The following is a 23,090-nucleotide window of genomic DNA, read 5'->3' as shown; positions in this document are numbered from 1 at the left end:
CTGGATTGTCGGATCCAGGACCTGACAAATTTCCTGTTTTTGAACAGTGACTGAACGCTTACTGTTAGATTAGCTAGCTGCATAGTGCTGTTCCCAAGGCTGTTATTAGAAAGTTTAGAGGAAGAAAAACGTGCCCTTAGGGAGAATTAAGGCATTCCACACACACTGGTATATTTCAAGAGTTTATTTCTGTGTAATTGTAGCTTACAACCAATGAAAACCCAACATTGAGTTTCTGAAAAACGTAGAATTGTATAAAAGAGCCAAAATAAGAAATTTTAAAACAAAAAGTCAACCTAGTGAAGGGTATTCCCCTGAACGACACATTATGTACACTCAACGCTTTTCATGAGATTCCTTTTACACAAATTACTGCATCAGTGTAGCGTGCCATGGAGGTTTAAAAGAAGCCCAGACTGCTTCAGCAGTGGCCTTTAGTTTCTCATCTTACTCTTGAAACACACCTAGTTTATTAGGTCAGTTACATTTGCTGGCCAATCAATCACAGTGACACCATGGTTATTAGGGCAGGAATTGGTCTTTATTTTTTGCCTACTTGTATTAAACATTTCAATCATTATTTTCCTAAGCTTGCCAGCAGAGGGAATCTGAAGTGCTATAAAATGTACCTTTCAGCTTTTCCTTCCGCTAAACTTTCCACATATGAGTGGATACAGATTTTTATGAAGAGCCAACTTGTTCTTGTGAAAGGTTTCGACAACGATGTAAACCATAACACAACATTTCTGTTTTAGAAACTCTTTTCTTTATTATTGTTCTGATGTAATATCTGAACTTTTCAATGACATTCTAGTTTACAGAAATGGACTTTTATGCAACGAACAAGTGAATTCAATTAAATAAGAAGAATGATGCATCTTTAATGCAGAAGTCTGAAACATTTTGGTCGGGTTCAGTCGCTAACCCCACATTCAGCTCTCATGCATCCTGAAACCATTACGATCAGGAAGTCATGGAGGTTCAGGCCCAATTTCTTTTGTCACTAAATGACAACAAAGCATCACAGAGAGAACAAATGCTTCCATCAGAGGAATATTATTCTGAATTATTTGTTGCATTAACATGCTAACTTGATCGAGGTGCTCATTTTTCCTCTGCCGGGGCAGCTAAACCAGATTAGCATGTTCTGGATGACACAGGGAGGAAATGTCAGAGCCACTCGCCGGCATGACTCACCACATAATTGCGTTTACTCAAATTTGGAGTCCGCAGCGCGAGGATCCCAGAATGAGGGGACAAATGAAAGGTGTCACATAACAGCAGGAAGTGAGCAGTTTGCTGCTGGAGATCCATGTTCGTCGCCGAGTGTCTCCCGTCTGCGGCAGGTGAGGATCGAAGATTAAAGATGGCCGCCTCCGTGTCGTTCCAGGAGAAGCTCTGTCACACGGCTGATAATGTCAGGATGGACCAGACAGTCTAACAGGTCGTTAGTAGTAATCAGCGAAGGTCCCTGATTATTCCCGTGGTCCGCCGTTAAATCGCATGAGCTAAATCGAGTTAAATCAGCACCACATGTGTGTGTTTTCCCAGCAGAACCGTCGTCCCCAGGAGAGACGGCAGCGTCACCGGATGAGTCCGGAACCGTTTTCTCCGGTTCGTCTTCCTGACACTTTACAGGGATGAGATGTTCCCCGAACGGGAGTCGGACCCCGTCTCCTCTGAGCTTTAGTCGCCCACATGAGCCCCGTTTGGCAGGCTGAGTGGCCCTCGGGTCTGGGCCAGGCTTCTTGTGGAAGAGGCCCGTCGTTCTCTGAGCAGAAACTGCCAGGTTAAGGTACTGCATGTTTTCTTCATGGGAAGTCTTTTCTTCCTGGAAAATGTACAATTAAAAAAAAAAATGTTTTAAACTTCCTAATGCTTTTAAAAAGATCTGTTAGTTTGCTGTAGGCCTACATTTCTTCAGAACGTTCCAGAATTTCAACTAATAATCAGACAAAACAGTTTCTTCAGTGATGTGTGAAAATGTTTGAACTTGCAAAAACTTTACACCAGCAACAGTAAATGGAAGAGATCAAATCATCTCTTCTAACTCCAGGAAGGAATCAGATGCAGTGCCTTTCAAAAGTATTCACCCCCCTGGTTTCTCATATTTATTGGCATTTTATGTGTTGGCCAACAAAAAATAAGACACTAAACACAGTTTTCAACTTCTGTCAGGAAACAATTAGTTGCAATGAATAGATTATTGAAATAATAATTGTGAACTAATTTATTAATTGAATAATTGTTAATAGGGGTGTACAGATTAAAAAAAGGAAAGAACAATGTACTGAAAGCAGAAGTTGCTTAAAAAGAAAATGAAGTATTTGTTTATACGCATCTTTTATTTCTAAAAGGCTTAAATGAAAAATCTGCAGACTTTGCCAATTTCTTTTATTCGATTAATTATTTGAATTATCGATAGACTAATCATTAGCTAAAATAATCGTTAGATGCAGCCCGACTTTCATCTAGGAGCAATAATCTGAAAAGTGTGGCATGAATTTGTATTCACACATCAGGAGCTGGATATAATTAGATTACATTACACACATGCAAACAACTTTATTTATAATTATGTGACTTCTGAATGCAACTGGCTGTAATGAATCTTATCCAGACGTAAAATAAGCCTTGCTTTTCAGGTTTAGATTTTCCTCTGTGAAGTGGAAGGGAAGAAAAAAAAGAGAAAGAAAAACAATTTCGCACCGCTTTGTGTTAGTGTTTCAGATAAAATCCCAATAAAAAGAGCTGTTTTGGCGGCATGCGTGGAACGTGTACATGACAGTTTATTGCTGTCATCATAGATTAATAAAACGGATTCTCTCATACAGTTGATCTTTCTGATCTGTTAAACTTCACTGTACAACAATTCACACGTTCTGCCGTTCATTTGTAGAAGAGCTGGGGTATCTCTATACACACTGTGGCCTCAGTGCAGCTTAAAATCGCAAACTAAAGAATGTTCTAGAGGTGGGATAACAGAATTTTCACGAGGTACCGAGAGAGAGAAGAAAAAGAAAAAGTAGCCAAATGTGGCTGGTAGTCCCGAAAAGGACCACTAGAGGGCAACCAAGGTAAGACAAAAGCTTCCCTTAAAGGTGAGGATGGTTTGTATCTGACTGCAGACTGGATGGAGACTTAAAAACTATTAGATGTTTTCTCCAGAGATAGTGATTTTTTTGATAGCATTTTTTTTTTTTGAGTTAGATGAAAATAAGGATGCTTAGATGGGGATAATACTATCTTACATTTTTATTTCTGTCTGATTTAAAATGGCTGCCTCTTTCAAAGAACTTGCCACACATTTTGCTCTTTCATGTTTTTCAACCCTTAGTGAAGGAAATAATAATAATTTTTAAAAAAATGTCAGTATTTGGATTTTCATTTTGTTTGTCATCACTTTCTTTGGTTTTTATGTTATCTTGGATTCACGGCAGCATGCATTCGTTACCTCGGTGGGGTTCAGCCAGGCGTCAGCGTTGTCGTCACTCGGCGCACTTTTCATCGCACACACAACCGCCCTGGTTACGGCTTCGCTGACTCGAGCTGCGTCGTCCACTTCCTGTGCAGAAACAAGAGAGACAAACGTAAGTAAAACCTCAATTTATTTACTATAATTTTTACATTTAATGCAGACAGTTTTATTTGTGAAAATGCTTAGAAATGTGCTTCTGTTTTCATTGTCACAATAAAATGCCTCCAATCAAACACATTGCATATTAGACAAAGATAATCTGAGTAGAAATAATAAGCAATTTTCTAATGATTTTAATTATACAACTTTGCCCCATTTGTAAACATATTTGCTAAAGAAGGAGATGAATACGGAAGCAACTTGGATGATGAAATTGATTTGATCAATTAATCAAATTTTTTCATTTAGATTTTTTTCCCCACCAAAGCACTTCTTAGGTTTCACGGCCGCCATCTTGTTAGACAAGCGTGTTTTCAGCTTCTAATTATTTGTAATCTAAATTCAGGTCAACTCAGAGAACGGACGACTAACAGAAAAGTCAGTTTTTGACAATATTTTCTGTCATTTGTAATTTCTTTTTATGGAAAGGAAGTGAGAAAAACAAAAATGATTAAAATTGTAAATCAAATTTGGTATGAAAAAAAAAAGATTTGATTTTTAAGCCCCCAGCCGTGAAGCAAGCAAGGAAGAAAAGACAAGAAAGGTCACAGCAGCGTGTGAGGAAAGACAGGACACGACGTTTAGGCCATGTGAAGGGGAGCAAAGACTTGAAGAACAATTATTTTTCCACGATCAATTTTAAAATTCCAGAGTTTTCCAGATTGAACACAGGAACTCCGCTACTTGTATAGTTTGGACATTTCAGCTATTTGATTAGAGAAAATGACAGCATTTTTCCAGTTCTTCTCCCACACCTACGGACCTACAGAACAATTAAATCAAATCCCTCACTTTCCCAAACTCCAAAGGAGTTTAAAAACCTCAGAGCGCCTTGGACTATTCAGAGCATTGCTTCAGGAAAGTTTTAGGTGAAGAACACAGGACGAAGGAGAGACGCGCCGGTACCAGCTCAATCCAGGAGTTGACGCTGACGGTGATGGGATCTATTGACTCCACATAGTGCCACCAGTGCCTGGGGACATAAAGCACCTGGTCACAGGAGATAAGAAAGACAGAGAGGAAAAAACATTTAATTTATCAAGAGTTCAATGGCAGCAATTAGTTTCTAAACTTCTGTTTTCCAAAGATAAAAAGCTACTAAGTACACAGATAATCCAGCAGATGGCAGCATAAACCAGAACCCTAGTCGGTCCATCATTCATAAGGCGACTCTATTAAAAAAAACAAAAAACAAAAACTACGCACAAGGTTTATCGATTTCAGTCCAGGAGAGATAGAGACCAACAGCCTTTGCTTCCATGTCAACAAGTCATTTCTAAATATAGAATAAAACAAATCTCAGGCCACAAGCTGTCTGCAGGAACCAAAGGTTACTTATTATGTGAGCTGCAGCAGAAAATGCAAGGAGGCCAATGAAATCGATGGTAAAAGGTGCAAAGGTCAGGAATGCTGCACAGACTCAATCGGGACTTGATTATGGAAAAAACGTACCTTGATAATGTTTTTCCAGAAAAAAGAAAGACAGGGATTCTGATGAAACATATTTAGGCCATCTTTCTCAGAAGAGATGTTCAATTAAGCAGATAACGATGACGTCACCCTATGAATCAACTCGCATCAACATGTAGGCGGGTTTTTCTAAAGGCTGAGGAGGCTCAGAGAAGAGCAGACACAAAGGACTGGTTTCTTTGTTCCCTGAGTAAAAAACATGAGAAACAGGATGAAGAAGGGCAAGTAAAGGAAAACGGGAACTGTACGGTGTGAAAGAGGAAACGTTAATGATCCTAACTCCCTTCCCCCAGAGTTTACCACAGCTCTGCTGTAATTTAGAGCTCATCTTTATCTGAAGTGGGAAGTTAAGTCAATCATCACTCGACCTGCTGACCTGGACTTAACCCTGATTCCCACCCAAACACATTGTCCAAAGAGATGACGAGGTTACCTTTACAAACCTCATCATCTTACTTTCCTTGACATAAAAGCCCAAATCACCCAAAAGTGAAGCAGAACCACAATAAAAGTGTAATTTCAGGAGAGACACATAGAGACACATAGAGAAATGAAATCTGTTTTATTATTTTCAAATTTCTATTTTTATTTTTTCCCCAATTTCCACTTTTTCTGTTAATTTTTTTTTCTGAATTCCATTTTAATAACTTCGGAAAAATGTCTCGTTATAAGAGAAATAATCTGCCAGTGGATCTAGTATTTTTTCATCAATATGAAGGAATTACTGATTTAAAACAAGCTCCTGTATCTTGCTGAAAAGTGACTTGTAAGCTGGGTTTGTTTTGCTTCAAGCGTAGTAAGATATTTGCACTAGAAACAAGACCAAGAGTCCTTCGTAACATTTGACTTGTTTTGCAACGAGAAAAATACAGGAGAGCACCGGACGACAGGGAAAGGATCCATGAACACACAATCAGAGTTACAATGGAAACGTTTAGAATCAGCCACGTTTCACAACGGCCCAAAGTCCAGATCTAATTAAAAAGTCCAGATCTAATTAAATAGTCCAGATCTAAATAAAAGCCGGTGTGAAAACCTGAAATCCTGACGTTCACAGATGTGCTTCAAAACAAAAAAAAGCAGCTGTGATTGCAGGAAGGTAAGGTTAAGGTACAATTTATTAACAATAATTATGATCTCAATACCTTCTTGGATGTTTTTTCCTACACGGTTTTGATAAAGAATGTTTCTCTTTCTTTCCTCTTCACAAAGACGCTTCTTTGTGCTCGTCTATCACATAAACACAATAAATCCATTGTGTTTTTGAGTAGGCTTTGGTGTGAAAATATTTCAAAGGGAGTGAATACTTTTACTATAAAACCGCATGAGAATTACTCTGTCTGTTTAGATAACTTACTAGAATATACATTTTCTAATCTGTTAAAAAAATTATAAAAGTTTAGAAAACTTCACTTTTTCCATTCTGGTTCAGGCCAGAAGTTACAAAAGGACTTCTTAAGACGGCGTATGTACCGTGTAAATAAGGTGTTAATACTTGTTCATAGAAAGTGGCCATAGATTCATCAATCGACGTAAGAAAAAGGAAGTAAGAAAGTTTTAATTTGGCCGTGAAAAAGAGTTTTTAATTAACTTTAAAGATAAATCAATAAAAGCCTTTCTTTGTGCGTCCTGGATCAATAAACTCATCAACTAGTGTCATCTTTGAGATTAGGTTGCATTTTTAACCTTGTCGCACTCTGACCTGCCCGGGCTCCAGAGTCACCGTGTGGGTTCTGGCCCCCTGGAACTGCGGGAACTTCCTCGGGTCTGGACGGAGAACTTGGACCTGGCTGAAGACGCTGGACTCCTCGTAGGGGATCCGGGTCGGGTAAAGCTTCGCCGTGTCCTCAGGGGGGAACAGATGCCAGCGTTTCCTGCAGAGAAGGAACGCCATTTTAATCCAAATACAATCTGTTTCACTGTGTTCATGCCACATAAAGAAAAAGGGAAAAGCAGCAAAAGAAAGCTGAATTTTTAAAAACCCAGACCCAATCCAAATTCCAACTCTGCTCTTATTTGACAGCTGCAAACCCAAACAATCTTTTCTAAGCTAAAACCTAAATTGAATTCCCTCTATAGTTCGTTTTAAAACTATTTGACTTTGCCGATGCTTTTTTTAAATTTATTTCCTGTTGATCTGATAGCAGAAGGCCAAATGTCATGATATCAATCAACACTGTTGTATTTTCATAGATCAGCAGAGTCAAAAGACTGCTGCAGCGGCATTTCATTCCTTCAGAGATCAATATCGAATAAAAGAACCCGAGACCCAATTACAAGCTGTGAGACACAACTGTTGCTCCCTGAGAGGCCGCCAAAGTGAGATAACGCAGACCTTTTTCTTTTCATTTCTTGGCTCGCTCTGCTCCGTTATTGTGGCTCGCCTCGTCGTCTGCTCTTTGCTGCTCCTCTGGAGAGCAGAGGGACAAATTAAATCCTTTCCAGAGGGCAGATCGCGCCAAGTGTCAGCAGCCGCGGTGCTCTTCACCTTCAGCGTTGTGGAAGAGTTGGGCGCTTAAGAGGCTGAAAACTTTCCCTGCCAACAGCATTGAAATACACATGAGGAATCCTGCCTGGCTGCAGGTCCTGTGTGTTAAATTTAAGTGTGACATTGTTTCAGATTTAAATGGCAGGGATTGGTTTAAACACACCCTTTCAATTCAGCTTAAAAAAAAAAAAGGATTTCTCAGATGCCTTCATCCGTATTTAGTTCAAAAACTTTATTTTCAAAGTAGGGGATGTTTTATTCAAAGAAAGGTAAACATTACCTTAACCATAACTGTCCGATTGAAAATAGTACGGATGAATCGATATGAAAGTTTGAGCCGATGTGAATATCCAGTATCCGATACCAACACTGCTGTTATTGTCAATAACCCGTAGTTACCGATATGTATATTATTGTATATTTTCGTACACTTTTGACACTGTGTGAAAGCGACCACACCGGTTCGGTTAAACACCAAACACATATCGAGCTACTTCCACCTCCTGAAACACAAATGGCAACAAAATGCAAATAAATTGGTTGTTAATATTGTATCACTTTTACCAACCTATACTGATATGTCAAAAAAATGACTAGCATTAACCGATACCAATATTAATGCGGATGTATCATTCATCGATAGAAAATAAAATTGTTGAGCATGATTACGTTTTTAAACATTCCTTCTGTGCATGTTCTGTTTATGTCTTCTTCAGCATGAATTACTGCAAGGTTAAGTTTTTTTTACACGATAATGAATGGAAGAAGATTTTAAATACATAAGAACCTGGATCAAGGAATTACATCTTTTAAAATGGCTACAGCTTTTGCTGAAATGTGAACAGTCGTTTAATGTGAACAACAAAACATGAGAGAAGCACCATGATCAGTGATATGGCTCCTCTGAAGAGTTCCTACATTTTTTTCAGACTCAAAATTCCAGATTTCTCATCGTTTTCCTCCTGACTAATTTAAAATGCAAACCCTAAAACTCACTATGGCACGCTGGTACTGACTCCTGTGCCAGAGAAGTAGCTATTGGCTGTCCTAAAGGTCGCTAGAGGTCAAATGCATGGTGGGCAGATAATGAAGCTAATTTCTTTGACTGATGCAGGTTGTGTCCAATGTGAATTTGATGTAGTGGGCATTAGTAACGCACCCACAGCGGTTTTGTTCTTTTTCAAACAATGTTTTTAGCCCTTTTTTTTGCCAACTCATTTTTAGACTAATAATTAAATCACTTTTCAAAAATTGGCCTGTTTAATTATTTGGTTCATTAATAACAAACAACTTACATTTTTTTTAACCTTTTATTAATTGGCATTTATACCTCTCTAGCTCCAAAACAAAAGTGGGAAAAGGAAAATTTGGGGGGCTCGTCCGGGAGATAGCTGAAGAGCTCAGCTTGTGTAATATATCTATTTTTTGTGATGGGTTCAGGTGTTCCTTCTTACCGTCCTTGAACCTGCAGCACCAGGTTACAGCCGTAGGTATCCAGATGGCACGGCGTGTTAGCCCCTTCTGTGCCAATCCACAGAGTGCTCTCTTTCCCGCTACGTCCCTCAAAGCCAAACTCTGACCACTTTACATCCTGGAATAAACAAGAATCGTTTATTCCTTCTAAAACAGTGTCCAGAGTATAACTAAAGTTTACTGAATTAATTTAGTCCATAATTATTTCAAAACTTTAGAAACAAGGCTGATCTTGTCACCAGAGTTACAACCTTGCCATCTCATTGCTTATTTATAACACCGTCAGCTGCAGTGACAGAGCACACATACGGAAACAAATGAAGTTGTCCAAGCAGAAAAAGTAAACTTAAGATTGGTAATTGTTTCTAGGAAAACTGCCTCGTCAGTTACATACTACCAAAGCAAAAGTATTAAATCCCACAAGGTCCCAGAATAATGAAGTCATTATTCTGTATGAAAGTAGCTGGAAATGACAGACTGGTCAATTTAGCCTTGAGGAAGCCTTCCTCCCAGCACCATGACTCTCTGCTCGTCTCATAGCCATAAATGTCAGTAGATAATAATTGCAGGTGGATGCCATGTAACAGTTTATCACACCGACTAAAACAAAATTAATAAATTCCAGACCATTGCTAAAAAAAAGAAGCGACACTTACGTGATTCTTGAGCAGAGGATGAGTCAGTTAGTTAATAAAAAGCTGCTGGTGCTTGGGGACAAACGTAAAATGTCAAACAAGAAGCTCAAATTAAATGAAAGATGGGAAATGCTAATTTGGCTTTTAACAGAATGCTTAATATTTGAATTGCTGAACATTTCTATGTCTTCCACAAAGTTTGGCAGGCTGAAGTGAGCAGCATATTTTTATTCATTACTATATTAAATAAAATTAAGAGTTAAGATATCTGAGGAGTGTGCAAATGAGTGGAGACTAAGCTATAAAATATAAATGTAACCTTTAAATTAAGAATATTTATTGAGTACATTTCTATGAAAAAAGTGAAGACATTTTTGTTTTAACAAAACTCACTGGTGGTGCAACTACTAGCATTCCAGCTGCTCATCTTCCTTTTGCTCATAGGACAGCACTTAGTCTTCTTCTATAACATTTCACAGAGAATAAATGGAGAGACCCAGAATCATTCCTTTTATTTTTGCACAGGATCATTCAGAGTTTTGGGACTTATGTACTGCTCCTTTCAGCGCACCCAAAAGGTTTTTCTTTTTAGAATTTAGGCCAGGGGACAGAAATGGCCATCGAAGAAGGCTGTGTTTTTGTCTGGTGATCCATTTCAGAATTGATTTGGCCACATGTTTTGAAACATTATCCTGCTGAAAGTTGCAATAACAAGTCGTTTTCTATTTACTGGTTGAGTCCACTAGATTTTTTTCATTAAAATCTCAAGGTGTTCCAAAGAGTTCATGGCGATTCTATCACAAATACCCAACAGCGTCCAAATACCCCAGGGAAACAAATAGCGGGGCAGGACGGTTACCTCAAACATGGAAGGCTGATCGTGGAACAGCGTGGTGATGTACTTGTAGTCAGCATAAGCCCAGTACTCTGAGCAGGGGTATTCATAGAAAGACCCCACATCGGTCTGATGCTGAGTCCAGCGCAGGAACTGAGCCACTGTGGCCTCGATGTACGAACACTGAGTCTCAAACAGAGGAGCTGCAGAGAGGGAGGAAGAAACGAGAGCGTTTGGATGAACTTCAGTCCTATTCATAATTCCTTTGTTTTAAAACATTTTAAATTAATTATATAAACAAACAAAAAAATCTGCAACACATTTTTGTAAGCCTTTCAGTCTTTTTTCAATACTTTCTAATGGTTTTCTTTCCATCGGCATTTGAAACCTCACTTCATGAACAGCTTTAACCTGGTGAGAGCCAGAGGACACTCACTGTAGCTTGAGGTCCAATTTCTTGCTAAACATGGATTCTAGATGATTTATTACTGAAGAGCGACGCCTTCCCTCTGAAGGGATCCGTCATTCGTTCTTACCGTTTGTTGCCTCTTTCCTTCCGAGTCTGAATCGGATCAGCCTGTCTTGGAGGCAGCCTGACAGATGCTGTGCAGTCCAGTGCAGGACAGGCCAGCCCTGGGTCATGTTCAGGAAAACTGCAGGATGCTGCAAATGATCCAAAATCCATCTGGTCTCCTCTGGGCTGAAGGGTTTAATGGGGGTCACGGCCGCCATTGCCTGGGGGTCCACGCTGTTCAGGTTGCAGCAAGGGAATAAGATACGGTATTAGCAGAGTCAGCGTTTAATATTTGTGCCGAATACAGATGGCATGCAGAGGGTAGAGAATGATGTTTATATCTAGTCCATTTTGAACTATTCACTCTTATATATATATATATTTCAAACTTTGCATTTATCACCTAAGATGAAGTAGCTTTCGAAAAATAAGCAATTTCCCCTTGGGGATCAATAAAGTATATTCTATTCTATTCTATTCTATTCTATTCTATTCTATTCTATTCTATTCTATATCTTCTTTGTTGAGGCATACAGCAAGTGGCAAATTAAAGGAAGCAATGATAATTCGACTCATTATGAGATTATGATATATTCTGTAAAATGTATCTCTATGTTTCCAATATAGTTTATTTGGATTACTAATAAATTTACTTGACTTTTGAATCCGATTATAAACAGACTGGTTTTGGTTTATTAAATGTGGTTTTCAGTCATTTGGATGTCATTGATTTTAGGTCTTTGCCCTCATTTCTTCTTTACATTTTTAATCTCTACTTACAACTACGCTACTTTACAAGCATAAAATAGAAAGACTTGTAATTCCTACCCTGGTCTTTTTGTTTAAAAACTTTGCATAACACTATTAATATTATTTTTGGTTCTTCTTCCTCTTTGGGTTAATGGACTCTTAATTTCAAATAAACTAAAATAACTCAGAAAACCCAGCTGCTGCTGGATACACTTTACTTTAAAATAACCTAATTTCCTAACATAAAACTACAAGTACAATATAATAAATGTCTTTAAATCATCCTCTTTTAAATAAAAAGCAAAACCACCATCTGGTGTGCATCAGCTAGCAGGCAGCCATTTTTAGTATCCAAAAAGTTGGGTGCGAAATCATCAAAAGAAATTTCTGAAATTAGAGCAAAGAGGCAAGATGACATTCATCCTGAATGACCACAAAACCTTGACATAAACTGTCAGGCAGAGTGGTGGGGGTGTGGTGATGTGTTTGTTAGCAACAAAAGGCAGTCACCTTAACGCCTGTCTTGAGTAAAAGAAAATAAATCTTCTGCATATTCATCCTATTTTTATATTACAATGTAAGAAGATCTGAAGAAAATTTGTTCGGATAACTTGTTGATTTATTAAAATATACTATTTAATCGCACCCTTGTTAGGTTTGACCACAATAACTGCCAGGTTAGTCATTTTGTATCCGTTTTGCACGTCGTTCCTGTTTAATGATTTATTTTGTTTTCTGAGACGTGTTCGATGTATTTTGAAAGCAATCCCCCCCTCCCCCCAAAAAATTATTGAAATTGAATCTTGCTGGGAAGCTAAAGCTAAGTTTGAACTTCCGCATTAAATGCTAATGAACTGTAATGAGACAACAGCGGGAATCCTACAACTTATTAACATTACCTTTTGCTTTTAGCATACTTCAATAATTAAGATGATGTCTATTCTAATTTCAAACAAAATACCAGCTGAACGGGGCTGTACATTTATTGGAAAATAAAAATGGAACTAATGATGTTAGCTGCCTTATGTTTGTTTGTAAGCATAGATTCATATTTTCCGTTTAACAGCGAAAATATCCAAGTGAAATCAGCTCCAGCTAGCTTCGTGGAGACGCATGTTTCTGTGGAAAAGCAACACTCACCTATCCCTACACGTGCAGAGGAACTTCTGGCGGATGTAAACAAAACTCACATGACACAGCGCGCTCTCAATTTACATTTGGCAATTGTAACTGCTCCATTTTGGCTCTTTTTTTGGCTGCAACATCCTCAGTAAAGCTCGCGCGTAAGCGGGGCCGTAATGGCGGCGGTAGCACAGCAGTTTCCCCCACAGCAAACTATTTCCGTTTGGACATGCGCAGTGGAGCAGTTTCGCAAAAAAGGGGGCTGTCGGCTTGGCTGTTATTATTTTGTACACGACAGTAGCTGAGCAGTACTTCTGCTGTCCTTCAAACACAGACGTAAAAGTTAGCTTTCGGACTACACTGACAACCGAGCGGCTACTATGGGTGCCGCTTCGAGCACCGAGGCAGAAAGGGAGCCGCTAATTGCTCCGACTTCCGCTGGGACTACTAACAGCCTGCCTGTAAACAGCCGAGTGTATGGCAGAAGATGGCTGGTTTTGACCCTGTTTTCCCTGCTGGGACTCATGCAAGGGATGGTCTGGAACTTCTGGGGACCCATTCAGAACTCGGCTGTAAAGGCTTACGGGTTCACCAAGTCTGACATCGCAGTTTTGGTTCTGTGGGGCCCGGTTGGGTTCTTTCCCTTTTTGCTGTTTATGTGGTTAATGGACAAAAAAGGTGAGTTGTTCTAATTTGGTACAACGTGTCCTGTGTAGACATTATGTTACTGTTTGGCCCTTCACCCTGGTCAATACTGTGACACATAGATTATCGAAGTTTCGATAATGAAAACTCTCAAAAATTTGGGTGACGAAAATCAGACATTGCCGCGTTTTAAAGACCACATGATTACCGTTTTTATTTTTTATTAAGATATGAATACATTTACTTAGTCTTTGTATGAGGATTGTTAGCTTTGAACAAAATGTTGACAAAAATTATTTTTTGCTAATTTTTACAAATTGATTTCACTCAGTTGTTCAAAGATCTGATCACAGGTTAAATACTAAAAATAAAATGATATATTCTCCCCTACACTTTAAAATATTCTTGCATTGTAAAATAATCAATTTCAGGTTTAGCCAGCCTAGACATTTTAGATTTTGAGCTTATAAAATGTAGCCAAACAACAAGCAAAACAAAAATGTGACACAGTCTTTCGACATGGCATTGAATTACAAACTGTAAATAAGAGGCATCTTTAGACACTTTGGTGCGCACTTGTATTTTCTTACAGTGTATATAAACTGTGCACATTAGTGAGGGGGTGTCCATTTTCCATTGACAGGACATGTAAATAAGCAAGATAAGTCTTCGTTTGCGGCCCCCTAAAGCTGTGCTGCCCTGGGTAAAGAGCCCACATCAAAACTGTAATTTGAACAAATGGTAAATTAATTATTCAATTGTTCCCTTTGGTAAGTTTACAGATGAAGTTGGAGCCATATGAACATAAACACTATTAGAACATGTTTGCATTTTAAAACTTCAGTCGTCACTGACATCAGCATTGAGAAATTCCTGAATATTTCGGGAAGCGCTTTCGATTTATTGTGAGGAAGTTGAAGAACTCGACTTAAGCCTCTGAGTCAGAGTGGGCCCCACCTAACCAGTTCAGACTGCATCACCTGACACAAAGTGTGTAATGTCCTCCACACTGAGTTAGTAAGTAGTTTTGTCTGACAAAGTGCTGCGTTTCATTATCTTGATTGTAAACATGCAAAAACCTGAGCGGAATAATTCTGACAGTCTTGTGATCCTGATTCGTCATCAGCATTTTGGGAGTTCTGTTTTTATCTGCGCCAAAGTTGGTTTCAGTCGGCATTTCTCCTTCTTTACATAAATGTTAGGAAATTCATAGCAGTGAGTCAATGTAAAGCTGCTCCCACAGACTTATAAAACCTAAAAAAAAATGTAAAAAATAAGAACAAGATGTCCTGTTTTCTCAAATTGCGTTGTCACATGGTCTAATTTGGTTTACAAGAGCGGTCGCTACAGGTTTAAACCTTGTCTGCCTTCATGGATTTCTGTGCTGCATACATGCACATGTTGACATCCACATGCAGAGACACGAATCAGTGGGGGAAAGGCTCTGGCTCCCTGCTGAGAACTCCCGCTTACTCGGAGGTAGAAACTGCTTGTGAACAACCAGGCAGGTGTCGCCATTTAAAGAGAAATCCAGTCACAGAAGCGTCAGCGTTATAAAAGATGCTTTGAGGGTATAATTGTTTGGTGATGGAGAGTACTTTCCAAAATTCTGATCCCAACATTTTACTTGTAATATTATTAGCATTTCACAGTCTTCTCTGAAGCACATGTTGGCTATAAAACCGTTTCTATCTGCTGATAACTGTTGCTCACGTTCTTTCATTGAGTTTTAGATCAGAGTGCGTCCGCCGGTTTTAATAGAAGACTTTCATATAAAAGGCTGGTCACTGTGGACGAAGGATTTATCTTTAATCTCTAGGCAGAAACACTTTACTACAGATCGAGTCAGAAAATTAGAATATTACTGAAAAGCCCATTTATTTTAGAAACTGTACACCCATTACGTAGACACAGATGGATGTTTGAAAGCTTTTATTTCTGTTAATTATGATATGTTTTCCATTACCTGTAAGTGGAAAATTGACATTTAACACTAGAATATTACAGCATTCCAACTACTTTTACAAACAGAAATATTAATGAAAAGTATGTAAATTTTTGCTTAAAGGTGCTCTCCATGATTTCTATAAATGATGTTTTTGAGAAGTTTGCATCATAAAACAAATTTAAAAAGTTGAGAGAGGAGCAACTAAAATATTATGAAGCATTAAAAAATATATATTTCTGATAACCTAAATTAAAAATAAATTATTTTCTAGAGTTTTAAATTCTTGACCTCGCTACACTTAAGTGGTGATGAAGGGAGGAAGTGGAAGTAACCGTGGTTACCTGTTAACATGGAATCAGTCAGATGATGACGGTGCAGCAGCCTCTCAAAATATCTGCTTCTGCAAACATTTGTAAAGAAGAACGATGAAAAGCCTTGAGCAATAATGCCATGTGTACGTTTTTAAATGATTCTTTTCATTTTTGGATGTGCTGACATTTGGTTCCCGATAAATCTTTTATTTATTTATTTTTTTGTTCTGGCTGCATAACTCAATTATATTGAATTTTAATTACACTTAATGAAAAAAAACAAATTTCTTTCATCTGAAAAGGTGAAATGGTTGGTTTTGAAGTGTTTGAAAAACAAACATTAAAATGTGTATGCATATTATAGCTTCCCCTTAAAATTAATGACCAATAATCGTTTTTTTTTTTTTTTCTTTCTTTTTTGGATGAAATACATCTTATTTGAAGCTTTTTCTCACAAGAAACATCTTGACAAGATCTTTAGCTAGTTTTTTAGTCATAAGTTTCTTGACTTGTAATTGAACCTCAGACAGCTAACAGCCTTTGAACAACTTCTACACCACGTCTATTAATGAGATAAAGCTTTATGGGTCACTATATCAGCTTGCAATACTGTATACTGTAGCTGGTCTACTGACCCACATAAGGAGCAGAGAATAATGCTGCCGATAAGATTGGTTTCTCGCGTAAGTATCGCTCGATCGTCAATCTCACAAAATTATCACTCCCGTTCAGCACTTGTCCATGCAGTAACTGCATCCACAACAAATTTTTGAACAACTAAACAAAAAAATAAAGCAGTGGTGCAGGAATATGTGTCAAGAATGAGTCCCAAGCCAGGCCTGTGAGAGTAGAACAATTTCATTTCAACCTCACAACACAACATGTCGCAAAAATAATGGCATCTGATAACCAGTGGGCTCAAATATGTTATTACACACTACTGTTTTTGTATGCAGTCTTTGTTGGATATTACTTTCAGGGTCAGAAATGCATTTCGATTCTCTTGACGGCCATAGTTCATTACCGTTTTGGACAGTGTTCACTGGAGCAGATGCCCACATTTGGCACGGTTGACAGTACTCTACCTGCTGAGGTCAGAGGACACTGGCAGCACTGTAACATCTAATGTAGCAGCTACACCAGTTCAAACTTGGCAAACAACGCAAAGTATAAAACAGTATGTACATTAGAGAAAGCACAAAAATTGAGTCACAATCACAAAATTAGCTAGGCGCTCCTGCTGGAAGTCAAATGGGAGGCTAAACTTTAAAACAGCTGCAGCTTTTAAAAAACCTGCTGCAAGACAGTATTCCAAGGCAGGCTGCAAATTTGCAACACAGAGGCTGAAACACAAAGGAATCAAGTTGTTGCACAGATCCAGAAGATAAGGCAATGCGCCCGGTAGAAAACTGAAGTAATGTTGAGAAGAGGTACAAATCAGAACCAAAGCCCCCATTTACTAGTTACTGATTACCCAGCTTATCTGACCCCTTCTGTTTTATTACAGGCCAGAGATCTAGGAAATTATGGTTCACCTCGAAATAGGCCAACTGTAATGTGTAGCTTACATATCCTCAAGGCTAAGAGTGACAAACTCTCTCAAAGTTTCATTCGTGGTATTGATGTAACTCAGGCAATCTTTAACAAGGCACTAAGAGTTTTTTGTTGATATACATGAAATGTTCAGGTGATATAATTATGAGGCCTCACTCTTCTAAACCCGACATACAGAGTTTCACTTTTGTTGAAACTCATTTTAAAAGAAGAAAAAACTGCAACCATTGTTTTTCATCCAACTTTAGTTAGGGTTGACATGCAGTGCCTTTAAATTAATCATACTGTGGTAACTTTTTGCATTTTGTCACAGTATAGGCACAGACTTCAAAGCACTTTGTTGAGATTTTGTGTGATAGATAAACACAAAGAGATTCATAATTTTGAAGCAACAAGAAAAAAGTTGTATTTTTGTTTCTTTTCACAAATAAAAATGTGAAAAGTGTTGCATGCAGCAAATCTTTCTGCATATTCTCAATTAGATTGGGATCTAGACTTTGACTGGGACATTCTACAACATTGAACAATTCAGGAAGGTATGAATACATTTACTCAGCAGTGCATTTCTGTAAGTAAGATTAGGTGAAATAATAAATGGAAACCTGAAACAGAGGAAAGTGGTTTTTCAATAATTAACCAGTTGTGCTGATTGATTGAACTAAAAGTCTGATCTCGCGCTACAGGAAGTGAGGAATACTTTCATAGGTTGCAGCAGAATCATGTGACACAGAAATGTGGATCAGGACAAATTGTGAACACGGTGTCGTTATAAAATAAACCTCTCTCACTCGTTTTAGTTGCAGCCAGTTCTTCCCGTCTATTTGTCATCTTCGTTAACGTCTGTGCCTTTTGCTGTCCAGGATTACGGGCGTCCCTCCTGCTCTCGGCCTTCTTCATGCTGCTGGGATCGGCCATGCGAAGCATCCCGCTGACGGACCTGCACCTCAGACGGTGGTAAGAGTCCTGCATGCATTATGGAAGCAGATGGTCTTGGAGGGCAAACATGATGCTGAGGGTGAAAACGAGACACGGAGCGACTTGCAAACTGCAATGCGGTCATTTCGGAACTAGATGCGTTTGACATATTTTCACGGCTAAGCTGAAAATATGACGGAAAAAGAGACCAGCATGGCAAAGTTAGGACCTCTTCTTGTCTGACGAGTCTGATAGTATTTCAGTTTAATTAGAAATTTGAGGCATTTATGCTAAATTAATTTTCTAATTTAATTTAAAGCACAAAATCTGAACATGAACCCATTAGGTCACATTTGTCTGATTTGTTCTTTTATGTTTAATGTACAGTAATCATGTTTGTCAGTACTTCCGTCAATTGGTATCCTAAGTTAAGTAGGCGAGGTCAGATGAGGTTTAGAGTGATTTGTCTCTTTATTCTCCCTTCCAGGAAGGATAAAGTGTGGACTCTTCCAAACTCACTCATCTGACTCAATGGCTCTTAAGTTGATTTTGTTATTTTTTGTACCAGTATCACTAGGCAACATGGCAAAAATATTACCACAGCTTTTTTTTTTTCTTTGAAATTCTTGGTACTAAAGTTGATGGGTACAATAAAAGCACAGTGACAAAGGGACTTTAAGCCAAAGAACATTTCTAATTCTGAACATGTTCTCATCAATTTGTGAAATTTTGCTAACCTGGGTCAAGTACAGCTAGCATTGAATTAATCACACTGAAGTTAAACTTCCTGTTAGAAATAACAGCTGCAGCGAATAATCACTTTTTTTTTACAGTTCTGAAATTATTTTTGTTTGTTTTTTTACCCAAAGAGGATCGAGCTGGAGTACAGCACGCAGCTTCTGCTATTACAGCCAGAAGCTAATCAGGTCTGAAATCTGACCTGAACCTTCAGAGCCATATAGAGACAATTACAAAGTCGGCCTTCTATCACCTGAAGGAAATTTCCAGGATTAGAGGACTAATGTCTCGGCGAGATCTAGAGAAACTCATCCATGTATTTATCTTCAGTCCCATTGATTACTGCAGCAGCATCTGCACAACTCAATCACAGAAAATGCTTCTGTTAGTCTATAAATCACTGGCCGGCTTAGCACCAACATACATTACAGATCTGTTGTGGTTCTATCAACCTTCCAGACCTCTCAGGTCTTCTGGTTTTGCTCTGCATCTCCAGAACCAGAACCAAAGAAGCAGCATTCAGCTTCTATGCACCACAAATCTGGAACAAACTTCCAGAAAACTACAAAACCCTGATTTCCTTTAAATCTAGACTGTAAACCAACATCGATCATCATGTTTGATGTATATTTGCTTGATGATTTGGATGTTGGTGTTTGACTAAATGTAATGTTTATTGCTTGTTTTGTAATTGGTGACAACGTGATGTTTTTATGACTTAAAGAACTTTGAGCCGCCTTGTTGCTGAAATGTGCAAATGTACAAACTTGACTTGATTTGAGCTTCAGCAAACCCTGATAGTCGCAAAACGTCAGCAAACTCGCAACAAGTTGAGCAGGAAAACCACATTTCCTTGATAAACAAAGTACAGCAGAGTGCTTGAAGCTTCTCCTTTAGCCAATCAGCAACCGGCAGTCTTCTGACATTGCATTTCCAGTTTGACTTTAGTGTTGACCAGTCAATATTAAAGTCGTTTCTGGTAGCTTGTACCAGTATCTACTGGGAAAGCCTATAAACTGAGCAGAGCCGACTGTTCCTTTTTGGATGTGGAATGGATTACCAGTAGGGCTTCTTGATACTGGAGAGTCTAGCAATGGTTAATACTGGTAACTATTTCGATGCCAACATCAACCACTGTATGTTCCCCATTTTCCTCTTTCCTCTGTTTTTCATCTGTAAATCCTTCACTCTTTGACCTTTAGCATTCTGGGTAATATCTTTTTTTTCCGCTGCTGTTGTGGAACTCTAACCAACGGACTCAATGTTACATGAAAAATGCAAGTTTATAACCCTTGGAATAGATCATAAAACAATTGCTGCTCACAAACAGACCTTTGCGATACAAACATTGCACACAGTGATTCTGTAGTCTAGATATATTTGTGATATATTGTTACATACCCCTGTAATTTAGAAAAGGCTTTTCTCTGTCTGTTTTTAAACCACTTCTCAAATCTTTTGTTCGGGTCTTTGATACTAATCTCACTCTCTTTCTGTCTTGTTTTATCTTTTTAGTTTCCTCTTACACTAGTCTTATGTATTTTCTTCTGTGTGTTTACTATATACTGCACTTTGGTCCTTTGTGGTGTTTAAAATGTGTTATAAATAAAGCCAGGGTCGTTACTAATTAGGTATTGAATTATCCCTGCTATGCTGTCAGTGAATAGGATTTTAGTGGTAGTTTAATTCTAAATGGTATTTCACATATTGCGTTTTTCATCTTATGAATGAATATTTTGTTAACGTATCCCGGCCAAACTTTTCATTCGGTATTCCTCAATGTAGAGAAACGCAGCCGCAACTTAATTCTGACAGCAAACTGCTTGTCTCTTAAGCACAACTCTCCTTTCATATAAGATGGCAAAAAAAAAACAGAAGCAAACTTTTTATTTCATTTTTTTTAGTTGTCTTTGTAAGCTCAAGGCTTCTCTTTCACAGAACACAAGTTCTCCGAAAAGTTCATTTCGATTATTAAGCTGTTTCAAGAATGCATTCTTAGTGCGTGGATAATTTCCTTTGCGCTCCACCAGGAGGCAGGATATCCCAAATGAAGCCTGCAGAAAATTGTTTCTGTTAAATGAGTCATATCAGTTTTTAAATCTGTCCTATTAAGCGCTAATACGTAATATCTCACTTTGTGTCTCATTGGGGATTTGGTAAGAAAGCTGTGAAGGAATTTGCTGTGTAAAAAACAAAACAGCTCATTTCAGCGCCACTCTCTATACAAAATATTGCTTCTAATAAATTCTTTAAAAGAAACATTTAAAATGCAGTAACTCAGGTGACATTTCAATGTGAATATATTTATTTTTATATATTAAATTAATATTTATTTATCGGATTATATTGTTTATTGACATGTTGACAGGCGTATCTGTTATATTCGCTTAAAATAATTCTTCACAAAATGAAACTTTTTCCTCGTCAGACTGTTTTACATCAACTGTATCTTCAGTCAGAAGCTTGTTGAGATTCCATGTGATACAGACTGCTACAGCTGCTCACAGCCGCCACCATCTACAAGAAATCCTTTAAGAATCTTCAAAAATGAGCAACAAAAGCATTTACCTGAAGTATTTTAATTTAATTGAATTAAATTGAGAATGAGCAGGCCAACGATATTTTCATTACTGCACCTGGACCATAAACCCCCCCCCTCAGAAAACTATCAAAAATGTAACAATGCTCTACTTTTCTCACGTTGATTGGAGTGGAACAGCTCAACATTTTTCTGCTCGCATGTTTTTTAAACTTTGAAACTGAAGTGGATGACTTATAAAGAGGAAATGAATTGTATAGAAACCGCGCTCAGCCAGCACGTTCTCCTTTTGGCTGCACGCAGAGCTGGATCTTCACAAAATTTCAACACAAGCTAAAACTTTTTATTTTTTTCCTTCGTCTTCAGCGCAGCATGCTTACGTCTCACCTTATCTGAGTCCAGCTACACAACACCATACATCATCCACTGGCATCTGACGAGCCGAGGCTCAATAGCGCGCAGCCACGGCCGCCTGCTGTTTCCTTTGGCAGGAGTTGCCCTGCGCAGCCGTGACCTTCAGCTCTTTTGGAGTTTTCCTTCAAAGGGGAAAAACAAGAAAGCCCGGTGAAAGCCGAGATTACATTAATCACACCGCAAATGTTAGTGTGACACGTTTCAGATTCATTTGCATAATAAATGTAATAGGTCAGAGCCTGTGAAGCCATGTTTTAATGGATGACCTACTGCATTCTCGGAGGGAATAAGAAAAGCCAGAGTGTGCTGCAGCTCCACGGACCACCAGTAGGTGTCAGTCTTTCCCTTGCATTAGCATTGGCGGGGATTTGTCTTTGCTTTGTTGTGTCGCTGTGGAGTCTGCTGCCTCTCCTGTAGCCGCCACTTGTTTTGTATCAGACATATGGAGCTGAAATGACTTTGATTATGTGATGGAGGGGAAAAATAGACATTAAACATTCAAATGGCTGAAACTGGCTGGCCTACAAATTGTGAATGAGTTTTAAATCAAGAGCGTTACATGATCAGTCGAATCCCAGCAGGGACTTTTCCCGTTTCTGTGATCAGTATTGTAGTTTAGAAACAGTAATGTTCCCTCAAACCCCCCGCCCTCCTGCAGCTCTTGTTTGTTCCAGACATCTTTTCATGTTTGATAGGCTAGGCCCTTCTCTTTGTGATTTACCTTTTGATTTGCCTTTTTGTTTCATGTTTATAGGAATGTTTCTAGGGAATCAAAGGAAGGACGCTGACCGGTCTGACTTCCTTTCTCTCTTGTGTGTGCGTGTGTGTCTGTGTGTGTGTGTGTGTGTGTGTGTGTGTGTGTGTGAATGCGGAGCTGCTTAAAAAGATCTTCGATAACCAAGCTGAATGTATTTGGGGTTTTTTGAATTTCGAATAAGATTCAGGGTTTGCATCAGTGGTCACTGATTAGACCATGGTCTGTGGTCTGTTCTTACACTCAGATGAAAAAGGTCAGCCTTTTCAACCTTCTTTGTCTCCTTCGTTTGCAGACGTTTGCTCATTGTCTTGCCATTTCCAGTCTCGCTCCATCTATCTGTCTGGC

At 38.5% G+C, this 23,090-nt stretch overlaps 2 protein-coding genes across 3 annotated transcripts in view; one reads left to right on the top strand and one right to left on the bottom strand.

Moving 5' to 3' along the window:
* Nucleotides 1–169: 169 nt before the first annotated feature.
* On the bottom strand, nt 170–13,174 carry hspbap1 (hspb associated protein 1). 2 transcript variants are annotated; one of them, XM_008432428.3, is made up of 8 exons: nt 12,943–13,174; nt 11,075–11,286; nt 10,563–10,741; nt 9,050–9,186; nt 6,810–6,981; nt 4,544–4,627; nt 3,455–3,565; nt 170–1,831 (listed from the first exon to the last, which is right to left on the bottom strand). In XM_008432428.3, exons 2-8 carry the CDS (start codon nt 11,268–11,270, stop codon nt 1,361–1,363), a joined length of 1,350 nt encoding a protein of 449 aa, XP_008430650.1. In that variant the 5' UTR covers nt 11,271–11,286; nt 12,943–13,174; the 3' UTR covers nt 170–1,360. The 2 variants fall into 2 exon arrangements, with proteins under 2 accessions (XP_008430650.1, XP_008430656.1); XM_008432434.3 differs by lacking the exon at nt 4,544–4,627.
* A 6-nt stretch (nt 13,175–13,180) lies between these two features.
* slc49a4 (solute carrier family 49 member 4) overlaps nt 13,181–23,090 on the top strand; it is a 51,928-nt gene continuing 42,018 nt past the window's right edge. The window contains exons 1-2 of the mRNA XM_008432446.2: nt 13,181–13,602; nt 18,243–18,336. Coding sequence (XP_008430668.2) covers nt 13,305–13,602; nt 18,243–18,336 — 392 coding nt within the window. The 5' untranslated portion in view covers nt 13,181–13,304. The remainder of the gene's footprint in view (nt 13,603–18,242; nt 18,337–23,090) is intronic.

This window comes from Poecilia reticulata, chromosome 2 (assembly GCF_904066995.2).
Source record: "Poecilia reticulata chromosome 2, P_reticulata-male-v2, whole genome shotgun sequence".
NCBI classification, from domain to species: domain Eukaryota; kingdom Metazoa; phylum Chordata; class Actinopteri; order Cyprinodontiformes; family Poeciliidae; genus Poecilia; species Poecilia reticulata.
Note: the sequence above shows the minus strand (reverse complement) of the source record. Positions and strands in the feature narration are given on the sequence as shown.